This window comes from Lagopus leucura, unplaced genomic scaffold (genome assembly GCF_019238085.1).
Source record: "Lagopus leucura isolate 7727_CA_CO unplaced genomic scaffold, USGS_WTPT01 Super-Scaffold_100018, whole genome shotgun sequence".
Classification (NCBI taxonomy): Eukaryota; Metazoa; Chordata; class Aves; order Galliformes; family Phasianidae; genus Lagopus; species Lagopus leucura.
Window position 1 is genome coordinate 12,082,487 of NW_024962272.1, and position 24,097 is coordinate 12,106,583.

Here is a 24,097-nt window from a genome sequence, read left to right on the forward strand (position 1 = left end):
CGCCCCGCCGCCCGCCCGCCTGCCGCGGCGGGGGCCTCCGCTGCGTCAGCCCGCGCCCCGCTCCCTGGCCGCAGCATCCTCCAGCGCCCGCCCCCGGGCCGTGGGCTGGAAAAGGCAGCGCACCCCCCGGGTGTGGGGTTCGCCTGTGTGACCGGGAAGCGTCCGCTGCCCCGTGAGGGAAGGCGGACCGCCACCCGCGGGTGTGCTAGCTGTCCCAGCCCTGCAAAGTGGGAAAGACAAAGCGAAAATTACCAGACAGGACGGGTGTGCTGTGAGGGAATACGAGAGGACACAAAGCAACTTCGTCTCAGAGTGCAAGTCCTGGAAACTTGTGTCCTCAGGGGAGAAGATGGGTCCACTGGGGTGGAACAGTTGTGCAAAGTGGGAAGGAAAATGCAGCACCTGGTGGCTTTACTGTGCTCACCATCGCAAACGTATGTAACTTTGTACAAAGCTCTACATGCTGCGCATGAAGCAGTACCTAACACTGACCGTTCCCGACACAAGGATCAACACTGGGCTGTGTGGCAGAAGAAGCAGGGTGGAACGGAATGTGGTAGCTCCACAGAGAGAAAAGCAAGCTGATGGCTGCACAGACTGGCATGCCTCAGTCACCCTGCCTATTTATGTTTGCTGACATGTAAACTTCCATATTCATAAACAGTTCTGCCTGAAGGTAACATTCTTCAGAAATCCACTGAGAACAGCTGAGCACCACTATGCCAGCACACTCCTCCTTTGGATTTCTGCTGGACTGCTAACAGCAGGAAGTGCAGGAACCACAAACAAATGAGAAGTGCATAATGCTCGCTGCTGCCAGCTAATAAATATGCAAAGCCCTCTAATGTGGAACATTAAAAAAAGAAGAAGAAGAAAAAAAAAACCTCTAAGTATATGCTTCTCATAAATGATAAACACTTCCAATTGTGTAGTGAATAGTGAAGCAAACCAGTACATGCTTGAAAAAGATTATTCACCTCAACAGCCACAAATTAAGGAAGGTGGTCATTATCAGCTGATAAACCAGTTGTGAGCACCCCACTTGCTAATAATAAAGAAGTGCTTTTTTACCCTTTAGCCTTGCAGCATAGGAGCTCAGCAGATGCAGGATTTTAGCTCACATGTGGATTTACTCTGATGCAACAGATCTTCCTCCCTACAACAGAGAAGGCATCTTCTCTGCCTATACCACATGTTTTCCCCTTTCTTCTGCTTCTCTCCATCCCCAAAATTAACAGGGAAAGAGCCAAGCCAGTGGTGACTTGATGCTACAGGCAGCTCATGAGAATGGTGCCCGCTGTCTTAACAACAGGCCACTCTTGACCCCTTATTTGCTTCTGCAGTACATTGTACCTGTAGACCTGAGGTGCTCGAGAGCCCTGTGAGATGAGTAGCAGATTTCTATGACAGTTATCACAGACATACAGCCGCAGAATACTGTCATACTACTGTCAGACATACTTCTGCCACAGAATAAGGCAGTGTCTAGCGGCATATCAGCAAGTAAATGAACAGCAACAAAAAAAAAAAAACCCTCCAGCCCATGTAGAAGAATAAGGCAATGTTAACAAATACCCTGTCCTGTTGGAGCTGCAGGATGTCAACTTTTGGGCTGAACTGTGAATCAGATATTAGGACTGCAATCCCATTCAAAAAGTGTGACGGGACTTTTTTCCTACAAATAGGGCTGTCTGAAATGTCTCGTACAATTACAAATCATACAGAAAGCCAGGGACAACGACTGAGACACAGCCCTTTTTGCCACAGCTTGGAGGCCTGACAATCCTTATGCAGCTGGTATATGGAGAGTTCAGTGAAGTATCGTGCCTGTATTTCAGGCAGTGGCATTAAATAGTACAGCTAGTATTAGAAAACACAAGCAGTGCAAAAAATTCAGTTCTGTTACTTGTAAATGCTGAGCTGATGGATGACTATAAGCCTACATATACTTCTTGTATGCTGATCCCATGGTGGGCTGCCAGTCAGTAGCTGCTCTTGCTGCCAAGACCAGGAAGGTGTCAGAGCGATTATCTGGCTTTCACCCTACAGAGCTGGAGAAACCCAATAGGGTCACAAAGCCATGTAAACATGGCTGCAAGAACAAATGTTGGTGGGTAGAAGCACACTAACAGTATGCTTGCTCACCCTCAGCACTGTCTGTAAGCATGCAAGGTAATAGCTGCATTCTCATTCTTTGTTCATCTAACAGGTATCTGAATTCACCTGCTTACAGCAGAGGGCATCAGGATAGAGTAAGGGATACTGACTGCCCCTGCTTCCTATTTAACTGGGAGTTGCTGCCAGCTAAGAAGATAGATTCAGGGGCAGGAGGCAGTGCTAATATCTTTGAGCAGTACTTTGATTTCTGAGTGATTCTGTGTGAATCTAAATTACAGAATATAGTAGTCACCAAATCATAGAATCCTTAGAGTTGGAAGTGACCATTACAGGCTGTCTAGTCCAACTCTCCTGCAATGAACAGGGACATCCACAGCTAGGTCAAATTGCCCAGGGCCTGATCCAGCCTAACCTTGAAAGTCTCCAGGAACAGCGCATCCACGTCTCTGGGCAATCCGTTCAGTGTTTCACCACCCTCACTGTAAAAGACTTTTTCCTTATATCTAACCTAAATACACTCTCTTTAAGTTTGAAACCATTTCCCCTTGTTCTATCATCTCAGTTAGCACTGAGCCACTATTCCAGTGAGTCTGTTTAAGGTAGCTGTAGTTAGGGAAGTATGAGTTGCAAGAATCAAAAGTCCACAGGAAATTTTGCTTACTACGTGGCCTAAACATCCTGTTTTGTAGGAGAAGATTTGGATCATTTCTGAAGGACCCAGTTCACAAAAAAAAAAAATTGTTGCTATGAAGGCCCCAAGTTTACAACATGTGAACATATTACTCTGCTTTCTTCAGAAAAACTGCCTTCAAGGTACACACCTCGTTGTGTAAAATGGATCCAGAGATCAAGCTTAAATTAGCAATCAGCTAATAGAATTGGGGTGGGTATACAGCGTGTCACTCAAAAATAATAGCAAATATCTTCAAATGTTTTGTATTCAAAGAGATCCCAATACTGGAAACTTCATATAAAATATTAATGCACATTTCTGTAATTCTCATCACTGTAACTCTAAGAGCATTTAAAGATAGATAATTTACAAATAAAAAATATTTAAATAATATAAGTCCTACAGATGACAATGAGGGCAGAGCCAGATGCTGAAAATTTAACTCAGAGAGGATTTCTACTTCCTTTTAAAGTCCAAAAGCATTGCAGGTTCATTGCATGAAATAAAATGCAACAAGATCTGTAAAATACCACATTATTGATGGTAGCACCAAAGTACCAGGATTCTCAGGTTTGTACTCCACAGGAAATTTTTGAGTCAGACATGATCTCAGTACAGATTCACCAAAAATGCAGAACTATCAGTGAAATATTAGGTCACAATTACACCAGCAGAAACAGTTGAATTCCTACTGACATCAGCAGGGGTGTATCACAGCTGGCGTGGCACTCCTTGCGAATAGTCACCAGCACGGCTCACAAGGGGGAGCAGGGGCGAGTCAGAACAATGCACTTGCTTTCGCTGCAGTTCAGTGATCTCTGCAGAGATTCAGGAAGTGCTGGGGAAAAAAACGCGATAGTACTCCATTTCCACAGAGAAGGATGGGTTGAATTTACTGTACAAGTTTCTTAGCAAAATTCCTGTAGATATCACCTGAAAGCTCAAGTATCTGTCAGCATTTATCTGAATTAGACCACATTGACAACATCACATTTGAAAGCTGGCTGCTGGAACAAACTTTCCATTGATTTTAATCCATTCAAGCTGACTACCATAAGGACAAACATCATTTCAGAATTTTTGGTTCAGAGAGCACAAAGTCAGTGAGAAAATTGTCACAGTTCACTGATTCCTAGGACTAGCTATGATGTTTCTTCCAGTGGAATATTCTTTGGTAGATCCTTCTCTTTCCAGGAGTTTTTCAGTCCTGTTTTCCAGCATTGTTGACAGAAAAACTACAGAGCAGTGCACTCTCTCTTCATTCCATGTAGAGCTGCTCCAAGGAGTCTTCTCTGAGGACCCTTTTTGTTGCCAAATACTGCATCCACTATTTTCTCTACAGTTGCTTTTATGCAAGCAATGCAGCAAGTTATCTTGCTTGTTAAGAGCCTCAAGGAAGCCTTTCAGCTTACACTGCTGGAAGACTAACAGGTTTTGCATGTGACAAAAGTGGTGGTTTATAGTTGATTCATTATCCAAAGGAACACGAATGTCTTGGCTGAATGCAAAGTGCCTGTCAATTCCATGTATCTCACTGATCCATGGTGAATTAGAAAGAACATTCTTTCACCAAAGGCTTAATAATCCAAATAAAGGCATTCTGCATATATGGACCAAGATGAAAATCTGAGCTCTCCTTTCTTGACTGTATTTGTGTGCACAGATTAAGAATATTGCAACATAGATACTGTTTTTGCCCACCTAAAAAGTTTGTCTAGAGTTATATTTGCATGTATTGTCCAACTAGAGCTTGAATTACTCCTCTTGTGAAAAAAGCTTAACTAAACAATCATTTACTAAGGCTCCAATTCAAAATAATTTTATGTTTTCAGCTAATGAACTTTACTAATTATGGAAAGATAAAAACAAGACTAAAAATTGATAATTACTACAACACCAGCACTACTCATAAAATAGATAATAACTACACTAACACAAGTTACCAAGCGGCCAGTTCAGCTACCTCCTCAGAGCCAGGTTTTGAAGGGCTCTCACAATCCCAAAAGCCCAGCTCACTGAGTGTACAATGAAATAACACCTATTGCACACCTTTTTGATGTTTTCTTTTCTACTATTCTTGTTCCAGGGTAGAACATGACTGCTGATAGGCAGAGCTTGCAGTAATGTTCCATTTCCGTGTCTGCTTGCACAGGCACCTTCAAACATCTGAAAGTTTGGATCAGTTTTGGTCACATTCATACAATCATAGAATCATTTAGATTGGAAAAGACCTCCAAGATCATCCCCGTTAATGTAGCACTGCCAGGTCTACCATTAAACAATATTCTTTACCACCACATCTACACGTCATATGAACACCTTCAGGGATAGTGACTCAGTCACTTCCCTAGGTAGTCAGTTCCCATGGTCCACAACCCCTTCAGTGAAGAATTTTTCCTACTTAAACTAACTCTGATGCAGCTTGAGTCCATTTCCTCTTGTCCAAGCATCTGTCACCTGAGAGAAGAGACCAACTTCCACTATGCTACAACTATTCACTAGTTCGCTATTCCTTCCAACTGTCTATTGGGAGCTATAAAGTCTCTCCCTGAGCCTCCTTTTCTCTGTGCTAAATAACCCATTTCCTTAGCCACCCTTTATATGTCTTGTTCTGTAGAACATTCACCAGCTTTGCTGTTTTTCTTTGGATATGCTTCAACACTTCAATGTCTTTCTTTTATTGAGGGACCCAAAACAGAACACGGTGTTTGAGCTGTGGCCCACCAGAGTTGAGTACAATCACTGCTGTCCACAGTATTTCTGATACAGGCCAAGATGCCTCCTTGGCCATGTGAGCACATTGCTGTCTCATAACTTGCCAGCTATGGACCAATGTCCTTTATTGTTTCTTTTCTTCTTTTGAGTTATTGATTGTTAATACTCATGTAACACAATTTGAATTTTACTTACCTTGTCTATATTTGTATTTGCCTAACTTTAAATGTGTGTAAAGCATTTTTTCAAACTGGAAGATCCTCAAAGTTGGGGCCTGAATGAGCAGTCAGATTTAAATCATGTTGAGGTCCAGAAAATTAAACTTCTGCTTTGCACATAAAGTAAATCAGGTAAAAATTCCTTGTACATTCTGAGAATAAATTAAGGAATACAGGAAGAACATACATGATATACAACAAGAATTTCAGGTTTGTTAATATTGCCAGCATATAATCTTTATAAAGAATCTGTTGCTATAATAATTAACACCTTGATTTTTAAATAATCATATGCAACAAAATTCAGTTTCTGATACAACTGCCTTTATAGTTTCTGATTTTTGTCATTAATTCGTTTCCAAATTACTTTGTGGACTATTGCTCCTTATTGATCTATGTTCATAGTTGTGCAAAAGCAAGTAAGAACAGGATCAGGATTTAAGTGTTGTAACCTTTATTGCTGACAACTTCACATGTGACAAGCTGTGTGACAGAAGAGTTAAGTATACTTGTAAGCCACTGCAGAATAAAAGCTTGACAATTCAGGAAAGAGATGCGCATAACCAAATGCAGAAGGAAAACAAACCACCAGACGCAGAGCAGACTTCAAAGCCATTTACTGCTACCTGTTCAGTAATAGTAATTTAGATTTACTTTTAGGAGAAATATTTTAAGATATTTGTTTTCTCCTTTCTGTTTTACAAAGCCAGCAGGTATCTACATTTTGATAGAGCTTTGAGTGCTTTCAGAATCAATAGTTCCGTATCAGTATCACTGTTGCTACTGTAAATCATGCTGAAAAATCCAACACATGTATTTTACACGCTAAGAGTTAGAGGACATATGTGGCTCTTTCCATGTCCACTGATTATAGAAGACCAGTAGGTTGGTCAAACAGGACTTGATCTTGGTGAGGCCATGCTGGTTCTCCTATATCAAATCCCTGCCTTCCACGTGCCTAAGCATACCATCCATGAAGATGTGCTCCATTATCTTTCCTGGCACAGAGATGAGACTGACAGGTTGGGGTCATCCTTTCTTAAAAGTATGCGTGATGTTACTTTTTTTCTTGTCACCAGGGATTTCACCTGACTGCTGTTACTTTTCATATATCACTGAAAGTGGCTTGGTGACTACACCAGACAATTCCCTCAGGACTCTGGGATGCACCTCATCGGGACCCATAGACTTGTGGATGTTCTGTTCCCCAGGTGGTCAAGATCCCGATCTCTGCTCACAACAGGGTGGATGATTCTTGCCCAATCCCCTCCTTTTGAATCACTTTTTCAAGGGCTCTTTTGAACCATTTGTTCAAGGGCTGTGTGATGAGCAGTTATTAGAGAAGATCAAAGCAAAACAGTTGTTGAGTACCTCAGCCTTTTCCTTGTCCGTTGTTATCAGTTTGCCTGCATCACTCACTGTGGGGGATTACATTTTCTTAGATTTCTTTTTTTTGGTTGAGGTACCTGGAGAAGCTTTTCTTGTTCTTCTCAGCACACCCTTGCCAAATTTAGTTCAAGCTGAGTCTTGGCTTTCCTGACATCATCTCTACACAGCCTAGCAGCTTCCTTATATTTCCCACGATACCTGATTCAGACAGGAGTGAAATCAGTACAGCTCTGCTGATGTTCTCTTCAGCTATTCCAGATTTATTTCTGAAGAGACTAAATCAAATAAATTCTTCCCATAAGCTTGCAGACTTTATCTCCAGCCTGTCCTTCAGTAACACTGAGATTACTCTCAGTCGCACGTAACTTAGGCCTGCTAGCAGTAGCTGTGCAGTCACTGTAAGCACTGTGCTCTGGCAGCCTTCCACAAACAGGTAGAAAGACCCTGGTATTTTACTGACTCTGCTCCAAAGGAACACAAAAGCCCAGGCATAACTCCTTGGCTTTCACAGTCACTTTTGAATTGCGCTACTGCAGCTCTGTTTGTGACTCTGGACTAAAAAGAGTGTTATTTCCCCCACTTTCTTTTCACACAGTAAACATGGCAGATTAAATAGCACGTTATTTTATGACCTCAAACTTTCAACATTATTTTCATTGTTAAGCACTTCTCAGGAGTCCTTATGTTAACTCACTGATTTTGGTCAGGTCGTGTGGAGAAATTTATGTGGGAAAACAGACTTTGAGTTTTTACATTAAATTAATTTTGATTAAACACTTGTGGAGTGGGTATTGTAAGATTTACTCTGGACTCAAAGTATAGACTATAATATTAAGGTGTCTTCAAGGCCTAGGAAACAATCACATAAGAAAACAACTAGCCTTCTCTTTTTTTTTTTCTTCTTTTTTTTTTGTTCATCTGAAATGGTTTTCTTAAAAGTGAATCAACTAGACATTGTTTAGACAGTATTTACTGTGTTTTTGCTGGAAAAAAAATATACGTATATTTAGCTTAGAGTCCAAAAGTCCAACCACATTTGTTCCCTTTTTACTTGGCTTTTTTTTTTTTTTTTGTCCTTTAAACTGGAAATACAAGAAAAATTATTTACAACTCTCATTCTTTATTTCATGTGCAACATACTCCCTAGCACTGCACTTCAGCATGAAAATATTTAATGAAGTAGCATGTACAAATATTTAATGTGATTTTTAACACCTACAGTTGCTTTAGTTTAATTTACTAGTCCTAAACTTCTGAAAATTTGGCAGATTCATCAGACTGATTAATTTTATACTCAGTACTGGGAAATTCTATTGGGTGCTGAGATCCATTTTGTTCTCTTCAATATAATGTGCATATATAGCATACAAAAGAAACAAAAAAAAAATACAAAGAAAGAAGTTTAGACAGTGTATTAACTTACTCTGCATTACAAACTCTAAAAAATCTTGGCTTAGGTTCAATTCACACAGTTAAAATTTGACATTGATTTACTTCATAATGAGGACTAATTGTGACTAACAAAACACCCCACTATAAGTGACACTACTTACAGTGAACATATTGTATCAGTTTGTGGTCAACAATATCCAGGATCTCATTTAAGCCCCAAAAGTAATTTGGGACTTAAGCTGCCTGAAGGACAGTTGTTCTCTCATTTCATATTCAAAAAGTTGGGACTACCCAGTGTATCTGAGCCTCATTTTTATAAGAAATGGATGTTCGTGATGCTGGATGTTGCTAAAAAGTGTTAAGAGGCCTGTCTTCTTTTATAGCCATTCTCCATCATGTTGTGATAAGTTTCAATTAGGATCTACAAACAGAGGGAGCAGGCTCTTTAGAAAAAGGGGGGGAGAAATCTGCTTATTTTCTATTTCTTTTCACTTTGCTTTTTACAGTACTCTGAACAAAACAAATCCTTAGCATCTCTGGGAAGAAAATTTAAATAAATATACTTCTAGGAAAGCTAGAATCCTTTAATTCTTTGTGTTACCCTTCCCTACAATTAGACAACTAGTTTAAGTAGATGATAAACCTTTTTTACTTCCAAGCATTCAGTATCAAACACTTACTCTTATCAGAGAGCCTAAGAAAAAGACCAATAATCTTCCAAAACACAACTAAATAGACAATAAATACCATTCAAACATTTTAAAATACAGTAGCTTAGAAAGTCTTTAAGGGCTAGAAACATGCAATGAGTTTTCTGTCAGACCTTCTAGAGCTTTTGACTTTCTAAGATTCTTGACTCTTTGCTCTTTATCACTTAATCTTAATTTCACCTGGTAAAGAAAACACTGTAAGATACTTATGTTCCATTGTCTCCCATTTTGATTATGTAAACGTATTTCAGAATTCATGAAACCAGACAGCTTATTTGTATAACTACATCAAAGCTTCAGAATCAAGTTATATACTCTGCCAATGAGGGAGATACGAATTTTAAATAGTAGGATAAGGCACCTGTGCCAACTATGGCAAATGCTCTGCAATGGAACTACATCATCAGAATAAATTTCCAGAGATATACATATGTGAATAAACAACAAAGATTAAAATGAAGCTCCTCCATGTTATTAAATAAAGAAAAGCTGAAGGGGAAATTAAAATAAATAAATAAATAAACAAACAAACAAACAAATAAATAAATAAATAAATAAACCTCTTGCCTGCAACTAAGATGGACTGGAAAGAAAATTCTCATTTACCTCAACCTAACGGACTCATGTACCTCAGTGAAGGTATCTATAACTTGTTTAAACACATCTCAAACTGGATACTGAAGCATACATGGTATGATTTTGTTAGGACAACCTTTTGTTTTATCCAGTCAGCTGTCCAGCAGGTTATTAACATGAATTATATTTGCACAAATCAAGTCAACCACATCTGAAGGAAATCTGAATATAATCATCTTCTTGCTTCTCACATTACTTCTAGGCTCCTGTGTTTGTACAGTTTGATTAGTTTTCTCCCTCTCTGTTTTCCCACAGTGTCTGCACAGTGCACTGCTGCTCACACAGCCCTGAGGACACATTCCCATGGTAGTTTAAGTAAAAGAGAACTCCACGGAAGACTTTCAGCAAATATACTGATGCAAAAAATAGCTGCCATATGACATCACTTCAGCTTGGCATGGAGCTTCTTACAAGATGTAAAGTTACAAGCATTATAAGAAAAAGATGTCTGAGAAACCCATTCTTCAGTTTTGTAGCAATAAAACCAGGCAAAGTTGTGATAATTTATAACAAAACCAGTTGTGCATGGTAGGTTTGCTGCATAGGCAGCAAACAAAATCTCAAATATTGTTGTGACAGAAGAATTAATATTTTAATTACAGGAGTGGGAACAACAGTTGCAGTAATGGCTCCACTGTTAATATGACCACAGGTATTTTCAAGTTTGTTCTGTTGTATCCCAAGAATTCTCATTTTAAAGAAACATTTCCCTCTGTTTCATGATTAATCAGCCAATAAATTGAAAAGATGCCAGGAAAATTCAATTACTTTAGCACAATCATACTGCTATTAAAGCATAATTTGTATTCAGTCATTGGACACCTTAAAGTAATCATCATGGTCTGTCAGTAATTTGAGGACTGGCTGCTTGGGTGATAGTCTAATAACTTGGAAGAGTCGGCTCATTGTTGAGAAAGTCTTAATAGGTATGTGAAATCTTAGTTGAACTGGCAGAGACAGATAGCAGGGGGAAAAAAAAGAAAAAAGACATTCATCTTTCATAACATTTCCAAGGTGTTCCATAAAGGAAGAAGAATCATGCTGACTGAGATACTTAATGTACTTTCAGAATTTCTTATTCAGCTCAATTCATAAAAAGTCCCATTATTTGTTCTGGTTTCAGAAACTGGGGGTGACTCAATCATCCCAATTTTGGAGAAAGGCTTCTATTTGAGAAACTGTTGATATAATGTACTTAACTGTTAGAAATTTAGTAATTTTACTCCTTCAAAGGGGGAACTAATATAGAAGTGTAGAGAAGAAGAACATTATATATATAATTAAGAATCATCCCTGCTATTAGATCTCTAAGGTTTGCTTTACTTTTGTATATTCAGGGTATCATGAAACTATTCATTCCACAACCATTTAAGCAGCCCTTACACATGGGAATGGGGAATGGGGAATGGGGAAAGGGGAAAGGGGAAAGGGGAAAGGGGAAAGGGGAAAGGGGAAAGGGGAAAGGGGAAAGGGGGAGGGGGAGGAGGAAAGGGAAGGGAAGGGAAGGGAAGGGAAGGGAAGGGAAGGGAAGGGAAGGGAAGGGAAGGGAAGGGAAGGGAAGGGAAGGGAAGGAAATGAGGAAAAGGAATGGAGAAAGGGAATAGAGAAAGGGAATAGAGAAAGGGAATGGGGAAAGGGAATGGGGAAAAGGAATGGGAATGGGGAAAGGAAAGGGAAGGGAATGGGGAAAGGAAAGGGAATCGGGAAAGGAAAGGGAATGGGGAAAGGAAAGGGAATGGGGAAAGGGAATGGGAATGGGGAAAGGAAACGGAATGGGGAAAGGAAACGGAATGGGGAAAGGAAACAGAATGTGGAAAGGAAATGGAATGGGGAAAGGAAAGGGAATGGGGAAAGGAAAGGAACTAGGAATGGAAAAGGACTGAGAACGGAACAGAATGGAAAGAAAATATATATAATGAAAACATGGAGATACTTTCCTTTAAACTCAATTCTCCCAACTATTTCAATAAACCAATTTTGTAATTGCAATGTCTATTAGATATTTGTTGAAAAATAAGAACTTTTCTATCAACGTGAATGAGAGGAACCAGAAAGGGAATTTTGGAACAAAAGTGTTAAATGTAATCATTAATAAACATTAATAAGCATTAATTATGTTGTATCACTTAACTTGTTCATTTAAGACCTCTTTTGTTATGTCAAACCGAAATTTCCCATAACAATGACTGTGTAACATTCGGAACTAGCACTGCCCTGGAACAGTTTAGTACCTGTAATGTAACATACTTACCATCTACTATCTATTGTTGATGACAGTGGCCCCTAAGAGGTCAGCAGCTGGCTCACACAGTTGCAGCAGAGCATTCACTATGATACAGTTACCTTTGGTGTCCGAGCACTGTTGCAGTTTTTCCTGGGTACCCCTTTCCTCTCTCTATGCCTTAGTATCAGCTAAGGGGCAGCTTTTTTCACCACCTGCCTGCCATTATTCTTTTAGAAATGAGAGATGGCTGAGCTTTTTCTGCTAGCAAATTGAGTGCTTGTCTACCTTTCCACAGACTTTGGACTGCAGTTTCCAGATGTTCAGTCGCTAGAAGTGCCCATCAAGGCTGACCAACCAGAACACATAAAAACCCGCATGCCCCTTCCCACAAGCAAAGCAATGCTTCCACCTTCACACGGCAAAGATACCTGTGCTGGAGGAATTAATGACTGCAGTATCTCTGTGTTACACTTGCTGCGATCAAGCACATAAGCACGAGCTGCAGGCCTGAGCCACCTCACACCCAGCCGAGTGCCAATCCCTCAGCTTTCTCTACCTAGGCCTCTTATATTCCCTGCAACTCACACCTACTACACCACTTGCTAAAAGGCAAGAAGAAAAAATCAGTTGCTCCACTCACCTGTTCTAGTCATCTGTATGCTTTGCCTAGACTGCAACATTTTCCACAAAGATGCTGTCACCAATCACACAGGGGAGATCAGTCACTCCTAGCTGCTGCCATGCTGCATTCCCCATCACAGCACCAGCAGCAGACAGCAATCACTTCACATAGATTTAGATGTGATCAAACTCTAGAAGTGACGATAAAAAGCTGAAAATCAGCCAGATAGGAAAGCGACGATGATCGTTTTCCTATAGAGACTGCACTGGAAGAAGTGACATTTGAAGTCACGGCCGCACAGCGTGAATTCTCTGGGTTAAACTCAAACTAAACGTCCGCGAGCAACAAGCGCCTCCTCGCCTCGCCTCGCCGCTCCGGCCGGGCAGCGCTGCATGCCAGCGCCCAGCCGCCAGGCGGAGCCGCTCCCGCAGCAACGAGGAGCGGGTCGGGACGGCCTGCGGGGCGGCGGTGCCAGCTCGTGCTCTCGTGAACCTTTAAACACACGGAGCAGAGGTAACCACGGCGCGGATCAATAGGCTAATTATGATGGAAGGGCAGAAGTCCGTGAGCAAAGGGGAAGCGGTATGTACAAACAGCTGTGCACGCTCTACAGTCCTGTCAGACGTGTTACATAAGCGGGAGCGCTAACTGCCGTGCGCTTCCTAGGGAGCTGTGAGCGCAGCGCTGGGAACACCGGGCAGCAGCGCCCGGCCCGCCTGCAGAGCCGCACGGCGGGGGAGGGCTGCCGGCGGGACGCCTCTGTGCCGGGGGCGGGCCGGACCGAGGGGCGGTGGCGGCGGAGAGGAGGGCCGCGCGGAACGGGCGGGGCTGCGGCGGGGCTCGCCATGGTGCTGCTGGTGGTCATGGGCGTGAGCGGCTCCGGGAAGTAGGTGCCGGGCGGCGGGGCGAGGGTCTGCGGTGCAACCGGCGTGACGCTGGCGGCAGGACGTCCGCGGCTCGGCCAGGCACAGCCATCCCGCAGCAGGCCTCAGCCTCCGCACGGCGGCACGGGTGGGGAAGGGAGGCGCTCTGGTTTGGTTCTTCGAAGCGTGGGCTTGCAGTCACGCCCGCTTTTATTTTACGGCTGTAAACAAAGATTTGTCTCCAAATAGATAGGTTTAGTTCTGGGAGCCCTGTCTCTTGGAGGTGCTGGAATAACGAGCTCCTTGTGCTTCTTTGCAGAACCACGGTTGGGTCACGTTTGGCAGCAAAGGTATGGCTGCATTCTGATCTTCTACCGATGTGACTTCTTAGCTTCTCGCTCTGTGTGGCAGCCCACCGCTCTTGGACAACTGGCACTTACTCGTGCTGCAAACGTGGCAGCTTCACGGCGCAGTCTGCCTGCTCACTGAAGCCGGTTTGGGCAGCTATTGCAAACACAACATTGTCTTGAAGGAAAAGACATTACGTGTCAACCATTACTGTTGTGCCGAGCTCGTAGTTGTGGTAAAAGTCACTGCATTAATGGTGATTCATGCTGAAGTGTAAGAGGCCTCTAGATTTTAGGTGTCTTGATTAATTCTGGGATCCTTAATAGGATCTATCCAAATCTGATTTGGCCGAATGATCCTTCTTTCTTTCTTTCTTTTTTCTTAGCTGGGATGGAAATTCTATGATGCAGATGACTATCATTCTCCAGAGAATAAAAGGAAGATGGCAGCAGGAATGGCACTAAATGATGAGGTAATTTCTATGAATTCTGAAAGAGTAGAGTACTTCATCTTTGCAGCCTCTGTCAAATTTCATATGTCAAAATTCATATTACAAAAAATTGTGTTTCCTTTATAAACACAGGTTAATTGCCTAGATCTGTAGCTTAGGGGAATCACAGCACTACAGAAGTCAAAAGGGACCTCTGGAGATCATCCAGTCCAACCCTCTGCTAAAGCAGGTACCCTACAGTATGTTGCACAGGAAACTGTCGTGATGGGTTTTGAATAAGTACAGAGGAGGAGACTCCACAACATCCCTGGGCAGCCTATTCCAGAGCTCTGTCACCCTCACTGTATGAAAGTCAATTTTCATGTTCTGATGGAACTTCCTGTGTCTGTTGCCCCTTGTCCTGTCACTGGGCACCACTGAGAAGAGTCTGGCCTCATCCATTTGACTGTACATTAGATATTTATAAGCACTGATAAGATCCTCCTTTAGTCTTCTCTCCAGGCTGAACAGTCTCAGGTCTCTCAGCTTTTTCTCAGAAGGGAAAAGGGAGATGCTGCAGACATCATCTCATCATCTTTGTAGCCCTCTGCTGGGCTCTCTCTTTCTTGAATTGAGGAGGCACAGTACTCCAGACGGGGCTTCACCAGTGCAGAGTGGGGTGGGAGGGTCATCTCCCTCAACCTGCTGCCCATGCTCTTCTTTGGGCACCCCAGGGAGCTATTCCTCTACATCAATGCATGGAACTTTAGATTACATGTTTTCTGCCTTAAATATGTTAAGACACACAAAGGTCTTTGCGTTTCTCTATTGAAGTAATCACTTTCAATTACTGCAGTTGTTACTCTGTACTTTTTTTTTTATATATGCTCCTGCTTAAAATGAGTTTTAAGAACTTTTCGCGGAAAATCTCTAGCAATATAAGGCTGAACGTGGGAATTCTTTAATACATAAAAAAATGTTCTAAATATTTATTAAAAACTTTCATCTAGCTGGAAGTTCACCAAAGCCATTGTCATGTAAAACAGAACTGCATAATTGAATGATCAGTGTTACTGGTGTGTGGTACCAAGCAAGTATCTCTTCTATAACATCAGTGGTGCAGAATTATAAAGGCCTCCTTGAAAGGCAGTGGAAAGTGAACCTGTAATTATAATAACAAGAAAATGTTGTATTTATCTATCCATATTTTCATTTGCTGCCCTCATCCAGTAAGAGCTGCACAGAAAGGTGAAACGGGATCAATAGTTTATCACTCAGCTGGTATGACAAAAGTTGCTGAGAGCTTAAGGTTTAAGAACAGATTATATTAAGAAGCCAATCAATCACTCACACTGCCTTTGCCAAACTACTGAGCAAAGGAGTTGCAAAACTGTGGCTATGAGTGCATTTAGTTGTGGTTGCTGCTGGCATAAAAATTATACAGTTATCGCAGATAACTAAATTTAGATCTGTCTTAACACCATGCAGTAGTTCCTGAAAGCCTCAGCCTTTTAGAGAAGGGAAAAGAGATAACCATTCAAAGCATAAGCTGCTATCTGAGAGCAGACTACGTTTGAATCGTAAGGAGGATCCGGGGAACTACAGGCCTGTTAGCCTGATCTCGGTGCCACGGAAGGTTATGGAGCAGATTGACTTGAGGGAGATCATACGGCATGTGCAGGATGACCAGGGGATCAGGCCTAGCCAGCATGGGTTCATGAAGGGCAGGTCCTGCTTGACCAACCTGATCTCCTTCTATGATCTAGTGACCCATCTGGTGGATGAGGGAAAGGCTGTTGATGTGGTCTACCTAGACTTCAGCAAAGCCTTTGACACTGTCTCCCACAGCATTCTCCTGCAGAAGCTGGCAGCCAGAGGCTTGGATGGGTACACTCTTGGCTGGGTAAGGAGCTGGCTGGAGGGCCGGGCTCAGGGAGTGGTGGTGAATGGAGTTAAATCCAGCTGGCGACCGGTCGTGAGTGGTGTTCCCCAGGGGTCAGTGCTGGAGCCTGTCCTCTTCAATATCTTTACTGATGACCTCGATGAGGGCATCGAGTGCGCCCTCAGTAAATTCGCAGATGACACCAAATTGGCTGGAAGTGTGGATCTGCCTGGGGGTAGCGAGGCCCTACAGAGGGATCTCGACAGGCTGGAGAGCTGGGCTGGAGCCAATGGGATGAGGTTCAACAAGGCCAAATGCCGGGTCCTGCACTTTGGCCACAACAACCCCAGGCGACGCTACAGGCTTGGGGCGGTGTGGCTGGAGGACTGCGTAGAGGAAATGGACCTGGGGGTATTGATTGATGCTCGGCTGAACATGAGCCGACAGTGTGCCCAGGTGGCCAAGAAGGCCAATGGCATCCTGGCTTGCATCAGAAACAGTGTTGCAAGCAGGAGCAGAGAGGTGATTGTTCCCCTATATTCAGCACTCGTGAGGCCGCACCTCGAGTACTGTGTCCAGTTTTGGGCCCCTCACTGCAAGAAAGACATTGAGGCCCTGGAACGTGTTCAAAGGAGGGCAACAAATCTGGTGAGGGGTCTGGAACACAGGCCATATGAGGAGAGGTTGAAGGAGCTGGGATTGTTCAGCCTGGAGAAGAGGAGGCTCAGGGGAGACCTTATTGCTCTCTATAACTTCCTGAAGGGAGGTTGTAGTGAGCTGGGGGTCGGCCTCTGCTCTCGTGTCATTAGTGATAGGACCAGAGGGAATGGCTTCAAGCTACGGCAGGGGAGATTCAGGCTGGACATGAGGAAGTATTACTTTTCAGAAAGGGTGGTCAGGCACTGGAATGGACTGCCCAGGGAGGTGGTGGAATCACCGACCCTGGGGGTGTTCAAGGAAAGGCTGGATGTTGTGTTGAGGGACATGGTTTAGTGGGAGCTATTGGGAATGGGTGAACGGTTGGACTGGATGATCTTTTAGGTCTTTTCCAACCTTGGTGATTCTATGATTCTTTGAACTATATTGTAGTTGCAAGATGGAATTTATCTGTTCTTCAAAACATTTTACCTCCATAAGATATTTGCAGGTGTATGTAAAAAATAGGATGCAAGCAGTGGTAGCAAACCTATATAAGGAAGGATGACAATGAAAAATGAACTGGCTATACATATTAATGCTAATAAATGCTCCAGATGTTAAATGTGATTCTTTCAAATGCATTTCACATACAATTTTGAACTAATTTGTTTTGTTTCTAGGACAGGATTCCATGGCTTTGTGCATTGCATGATATACTGAGGAGGTAAGAAAACCTCTAGATTGAAGGAATTTTGGGATAAAGACAAAATAAATAAAAAACAAGACCAAAAAATGTTCCAAAACAGAAATGTATGTGGTAATGTAAAAACTTTTGCAGCTAGTAAAGGCATTCCATTTTCAATAATCTAAGGTGCCATAATAATTTCTAAGGGTGTGATAATCCCTGAATAATAGTTTTGGGAAAATTGTTGCCAGTAATAGTTTTGTTTTTTTCTTCTGTCTAAGGATCATTTCAAGGATAATAAGCCCAACAGTTTCTACTTAAAAAGGGCATAACAGAGAATATAAGGACAATAATAGTAGGATAAAAATTTTTAGAGATATTTGTATTCAGAGATTTGTCAGGTGACCAGCTTTTTATTAAACTCTGTATTATAGTGATTATATACTTTCTAACCTCAAATAATCCTACCTCCACTATTCAGAGGCAAAGGTAATTCAAAGTTTTCTTGAACTTGAAGGTGAGAATAGTAAAATGTGTAGCTTTAAACTCACCTGTCTTTAACTTAATATGTTATGCTAAACTCTTATTGCTTTGTAAAAAACAATCAGGGGCATGGTGACCCAGTTGGTGTTCTCAATCTTTCCAATAAAAGACAAATGGTGTAAGAGGGAAGACACTGAAATTGCATTCCCACAATTGGTTGTGAAGCTGGCAATGGTGTTTTGGTTTCGTTGATGATGGGATCTTGTTGGATAATTAGCATCTGGTAGAGTTGTGTCCAGCTTGTTTAGTGAGGCAAAGCTGTCTTTGCCTGAAGGATGTCTAACCTGGAAATGTGGGTTTTAAAGCGGGAATGACAGGAGAGAGAGAGTTATCAGCAGTCTTGTGAAGGGTAACAACACTTTGTTGACAAAAAGAGGGCCTGGAGTGATGTAAATAACAGAGAATAAAAAGCAAGCAAGATTGGTCTTAGCTGGTTTCAGTTCAAACATTTGCATGTAAACAAGGAACTGGCAGTAGGGAATGATTCCAAAGGAGAAAAAGAAGGGGGGAAAAACGCAACAGACCATTTCTGGGAAATACTGGAGTGCCTGTGAGATGTCTGCAGGTTAATATGTGCAACGTGAGACATAAACATGGGAACTGTGTGCAGTTGTGGGGCTGTGATCTTTTTGGAACCATGGAGGTTTGGTGGTGTGTCTCAAACGGTTTGAGTACTGCACTGGAGGAAGGTGAGGTCTGGAAGTCAAAGAGGAAGAGCTGCCCTTTATGTGAGCGAGCAGCTGAAGTGCATACAGCCTGCAGTTGGCTGAGGAGCCAGCTGAGAGCTTACAGGTGAGGACTGAGGAGCAAACCAATGTTTTGGCAATGTAGAGGGTGTCTGCTTTAGGAACAACACAGCTAGACATAAGCAATGCAGAATGTTCTTGGAGAGCATCAGTGACACTTTCTAACTCAAGTGACAGACAAGCCAGCAAGAAGAGATGCTTTGATGGATCTCACACATACAAACAAGGGAGGGCTTATCGGAGATGTGAAGCTCAAAGTCAGCTCTAGATGCAATGACCATGAGATAGTGGCATTCAGGTTCCTGTGGGGGGAAAACAGGTAAGAAGCAAGAGTGCAATCCTGTACTTGAGGAGAACTTACTTCAAGAATCTGCTTGGAAGCATTCCATGGGATTAAGACACTGAGGAAAGAGGGGTGCAGAAAAACTTGATGTTCATAAATCACCTGTACCAAGCCCAAGTATAGTCCATCCCAGCAAGCACAAAGTCAGCCAAATTCTGAGAGGCCTGTGGGTGAACAAGGAGTTCCTGGAAAAGCTGAAGCATAATGAGGAAGCATACAGAGGGAGAAAGCAGAGATAAGTAACCTGGGAAGAATACAGAAGCACTGTCTAAGGATGCAGGGATGCTGTTAGGAAAAACAAAGCCTGTTTGGAGCTGAATTTGGTGAGGAACGACGAAGGTAATCAAGAAGGGCTTCTGTCAGTACGTAAGTAGTAAAAGATAGACCAGGGAAAATGTGTCTGATATCAGACTGGGCAGAGGTTGCAGTGACACAGTCTGTACCACAGCCTTCGCCAATTTAGCCTTTACTAGGAAGACTAGATATATATATTTTTTAAAACGAATTCCAGGCTTTTTCCATGGACGCCCGTGGTTAAGTCTGGATCAAGGAGGATCTTCTCCTGGTAGAAGAGGCACAGATTAGAGAATACTTGAGCAGAGTGGATTTAACAAGGAACACTAAGGAACCTGGCAGATGTCATTTTGGTGCTACTCTCAAGTGATCTTTGAACAATCATGGCAATAGGGAGAGCTGCTTCATGACTGGAAGAAAGTAAATAATACTTTATAATCAAGAAGAGAGGGAAGGGGAAGACACAGAGAACAACAGGCTGGTTAGCCTCACCTTGATCTCTGAGAATATGATAAAACAACTTGTTTTGGAAACCATTTCCAGGCATGTGAAAGAAAAGGAATCATGAATAGTGAGTGTGGATTTACAGAGGTGTTGTTATGCTTGACAAACCTGATAATCTTCTATGATGAAATGACTGGCTTAGTAGATGAGGGGAAAGCAGTGGATATTGTCTACCTGAATGTAAGTAAGGCTTTTACAGTGTTTCACATGGGATCTTCATAGAGAAGATGATGAAGTATGGGCTGGTGAGTTGGACTGAAAATTGTCTGAGAGGCCAGGCTTAGAAGTTGGTGATCAGTGGCACGAAGTCTACTTGGTTGTAATTAGAAGTGTGCTACATGGGTAGAGACTGAATCTGATCCTATTCAACATCTTCATATGTGATCTGGGTCAAGAGTATACCTGAACCAAGCTTGCAGTTGACCCACCTGGGATGAGTGGCTGACATGCAAGACTGCCAAGCTGGCATTCAGAGGAACTTAGACAGGAGAAGTGAACTGACAGTTCAACAAGGAGCAGTGTAGTCCTGTGCTTTGAAAATAACAGTCCAAAGCACCAAGACATGCAGAGGGCTGCCCAGCTGTAAAGCAGTCTGGCAGGAAAGGCCCTGCAGGTCGCAGTGGGCAAAAAGCTGAACACTAACAATGAGCTCTTGCTGCTAAGATGTCTAACGATATCCTGAGGTGCTTCAGGAGAAGTTTTGCCAGCAGGTGGAGAGAGGTGATCCTTCCCCTCAGTACTGGTGAGGCCACACCAGGAGTACTGTGTCCAGTTTTGGGCTTCCCAGTAAAAAATAGAGCTACTGAAGAGAACCCAGCAAAGGGCTGTGAAGATGAAGGGACAGGACTACCTCTCCTACAAGGAAAGGCTGAGAGCTGGGATCATGGAGCCTAGAGGTGTGGGGGGGATTTCACCAGGGTGGCTATATATCTGAAGTGGGGACTGCAAAGAAGACAGAGCCAGACCCTTTCAAGTGGTTACCATAACAGTTCAAGAGGCAGTGGCCATGAACTGTAGCTTGAGAGGTTTTTCCTGAACATAAGAGGAACAGTAAGGGCGACTGAGCTCTAACAGCAAGCAGACTGCCCAGAGCTGGTGGACTCCCCATCCATGTTCTAAAGCTGTCTGAACATGATGCTTGCTGTAGGCGTCCCTGCTTGAACACAGGATTTTAGACCAGATGACCTCCGGAGACTCTTTCCAATCTCAACCATTTTGTGAAGCTTCAAAGAGTTCTATAGAATGTTCAAATACTGATTTTTGCACTTTGTTTCCTTGGTTTTATCTTTTTTTTATTTTTTTTTATTTTTTTTATTTTCTTTTTTTTTTTTTTTTTTTTTTTAGTTATCACCAGTATCAGATATCTTTTTAATTTTTCAATAATCTGGACACTGAATGCATTTTCTGAGTTTCATGTGGCAGAATTCTGCTAAACTGCTGGCACTCAACCTCTGGGGCAATTTGCTGCCTATTCAGAAGCGCCTAGGGTCTGAAACATAAAGAGAGGGGGAGATTTAGTCTGGCAAGGTGCCTGCTGAAAACCATAGAGATTGGCACTTGGCACAGCTTGTCATGGCTCATTTCACCTGTTTGCACCTTTACTGCAAATGGAAAGGGTGATTATTGCAGCCAACAGTTGCCCTTAACTTACAGTCTGCTGCCAGTATGCTATGTTCCTTCTTGGATCACAGAATCAATTAGGGGTAGATGGAAAGGGAATCACTGTGTAACATCAACCACTTATTTTCAAAAAATGTATGGAATTTTGCTTACATAGATCATCTCAAAAGTTATTCTTCAAAAATAGCACGTCTAGCCACTTTCCTCTGAATGTGATCTCCTCCTCACACACTTCTTGCTGTAGCTTTGCACAGTGGCCACTGCTTCCATGTGCATTCCAAGTGATCTTATTTTGTTAGAGCATGGGTTCATTTCCTGAGAAATTTGTCTCGATTATTATGTTAGATCCACTGTGTTTTATAGCATGCCAGCCAAAGCTGCTGCCTAACTCCAGAAACTTCCCAAAATCAACTCAATAGTGTGTTAATTGCACTGTTGCATAATTGAAGCATAATTGCAGACATGTGGAAGCACATGGCATTGGTGTGGCCTGCCAGTACTCCCAAAGCTGTCCTCTACAAGGATACAGGGCTTGTCTCTCATGACAGTGTGTTGTTTGTTGTCATTTTTGATAGAGAAGAATCATCTAGACAAGATGCAGTTCTGGCCTGTTCAGCACTGAAGAAAATCTATAGACATATATTAGTCAGTGGAGCATCTGCAATTGGAAACAGTCAGTCAGAGAAACCAGGAGAAAATGCAGCACTGAATATCCTCTTTGTTCATCTGGATGGTCCTGCAGACCTCATTGCTCACCGCCTGGAGAAGAGGAGAGGACATTTCATGCCACTGAAACTACTTCAGTCTCAGTTTGATGCTCTGGAGCCTCCTACAGCACCAGAAAGCTTTATTACTGTCAGCCTAGAAAAATCTCTTTCTGAGATAGTGCTGGAGATTGAGAGAGCCATTTTTTCAGGGTGAGGCTTTTCCAAAATAAGTTTCTAACTCATACATGCAGACATTCCCTTAGCAACATCATGCTTATGAAGTGTTATTTTAATTGTTTTTAAGTTAATCAAAGAAACTATTTTTTTCCCAATATTTAAGTGAATTACAATGTTAAGAACTGGTTTGCTACTCTGGTATTTTTGTCATGGCTCTATAAAAGACATAAAAAATGAAGCTTTAAAAAACTGTCAATAATTTTAAAATTCCTCAGAATGTGAACATAAAATTGTGCTAGTATCTAAACACAGCCTGCTTTTGAAAATCGCATCAAGGATCATGCACAATAATTGAATTTCTTTTTCAATTTTTACTGCCAAACATGGAGACAGACACATCTAACAAGTGATTAATTAATTTATAACTTTGTTAGAAGCTGTATGTTTATTTTCCTGCAAGTGTAAAAGACAGGAATACACACGATGAAGTTCCATGCCTGACACTGTCGCTGTCTCACTGACAGATTTTTAACACTCTAGTTTCTGTGTTTATGTTCTTGCCAACCTCCCCAGAGCAGTGAGACCTCACCACTTCTTTAATACTTTCACTGAATACCAAGCTGGAAGCTACAGAGGGAAAAAGATGGTGGTGGTAGTGGTGAAGTAACATATAAAATACACCTGTATGAAAAGTTATGGAAATAAATGAAATATCAGAGGCATCATTGTGGCTCTTAAGAAGTGTCTTTCATGTATAAACTGTATATTTTTAGAAAGTATATAATGAGACAAATAGTGAAGTAGCACTGGATGCAAGATTGAATGACTTTTTCTTCTCTTAAATATTTGTTCGCTTCCCTTTCTCTTGTCTGGCACACTTCAGCCTCCCACCACAGGCTATGCCTACTCCGATACATTCTTACGGATATATTTTCATACAACTACTTTAACGCTTAGGAGCAAAAAATTTCTAATATTTTCCTTTTCTTTTTTTTTTTTCTTTTTTTTCCTTTTCAGTGGGAATTTCCAAATACAATTACCTAGCTCAATGGAATTAAGATTGGAAGATATAGGTGTTCTTTTGGTCTGTTTGGATTTTTAAAATAACTCTTTACATCTTATAACACAGAAGGTACTTTTTTAGCTAGCTATGAAAACTCTGCAGGTAGTTTCTGTAGGAAAGATTCCACGAGTCAGACCTGATAGCATCATATTCATCTGCTATTGCACATTAATTAGTCTGTGTGTCATGCAAATTTTTAGAAGGACTGATGAATTACAAACGTGATGCTTCAAAGTACCTTTGGAGTTACTTTTACCTGAACAACTAGTTGAAAACCATTTGCCTTCTCATTTTGTGTTAGTATTCAGTGCTTTGTGGTATATCAGTACATATTCCTGCCCTTAGATCAGTGCTATAAATGAGCACTGTGAGCTCTCAGAGGCAAAGCTACATGCAAGAGACATCTGGGTGCTTTTTATCAGCCTCAGACCAAGTGACCCAGAACAGAAACGTGATCAGACACTATGAAAATCAAAGAAATGGCACCCTCTTGTGGTGCCTCCGCTTTTGACAAAGACTATCCTTGCTATATGCCATCTATTAAAGATTTATGCCC

General features: G+C 42.0%; 1 protein-coding gene across 3 annotated transcripts; it reads left to right on the forward strand.

Annotated features, from left to right (window-relative positions):
* Positions 1-13,168: 13,168 nt before the first annotated feature.
* On the forward strand, positions 13,169-23,203 carry IDNK (IDNK gluconokinase). Of its 3 annotated transcripts, none has more exons than XM_042877569.1 (5): positions 13,169-13,210; positions 13,880-13,910; positions 14,294-14,380; positions 17,540-17,583; positions 22,170-23,203. In XM_042877569.1, exons 3-5 carry the CDS (start codon positions 14,351-14,353, stop codon positions 22,513-22,515), a joined length of 420 nt encoding a protein of 139 aa, XP_042733503.1. In that variant the 5' UTR covers positions 13,169-13,210; positions 13,880-13,910; positions 14,294-14,350; the 3' UTR covers positions 22,516-23,203. The 3 variants fall into 3 exon arrangements, with proteins under 3 accessions (XP_042733503.1, XP_042733501.1, XP_042733502.1); XM_042877567.1 differs by lacking the exon at positions 13,169-13,210 and adding an exon at positions 13,506-13,583; XM_042877568.1 differs by lacking the exons at positions 13,169-13,210; positions 13,880-13,910 and adding an exon at positions 13,918-14,181.
* Positions 23,204-24,097: the final 894 nt, after the last annotated feature.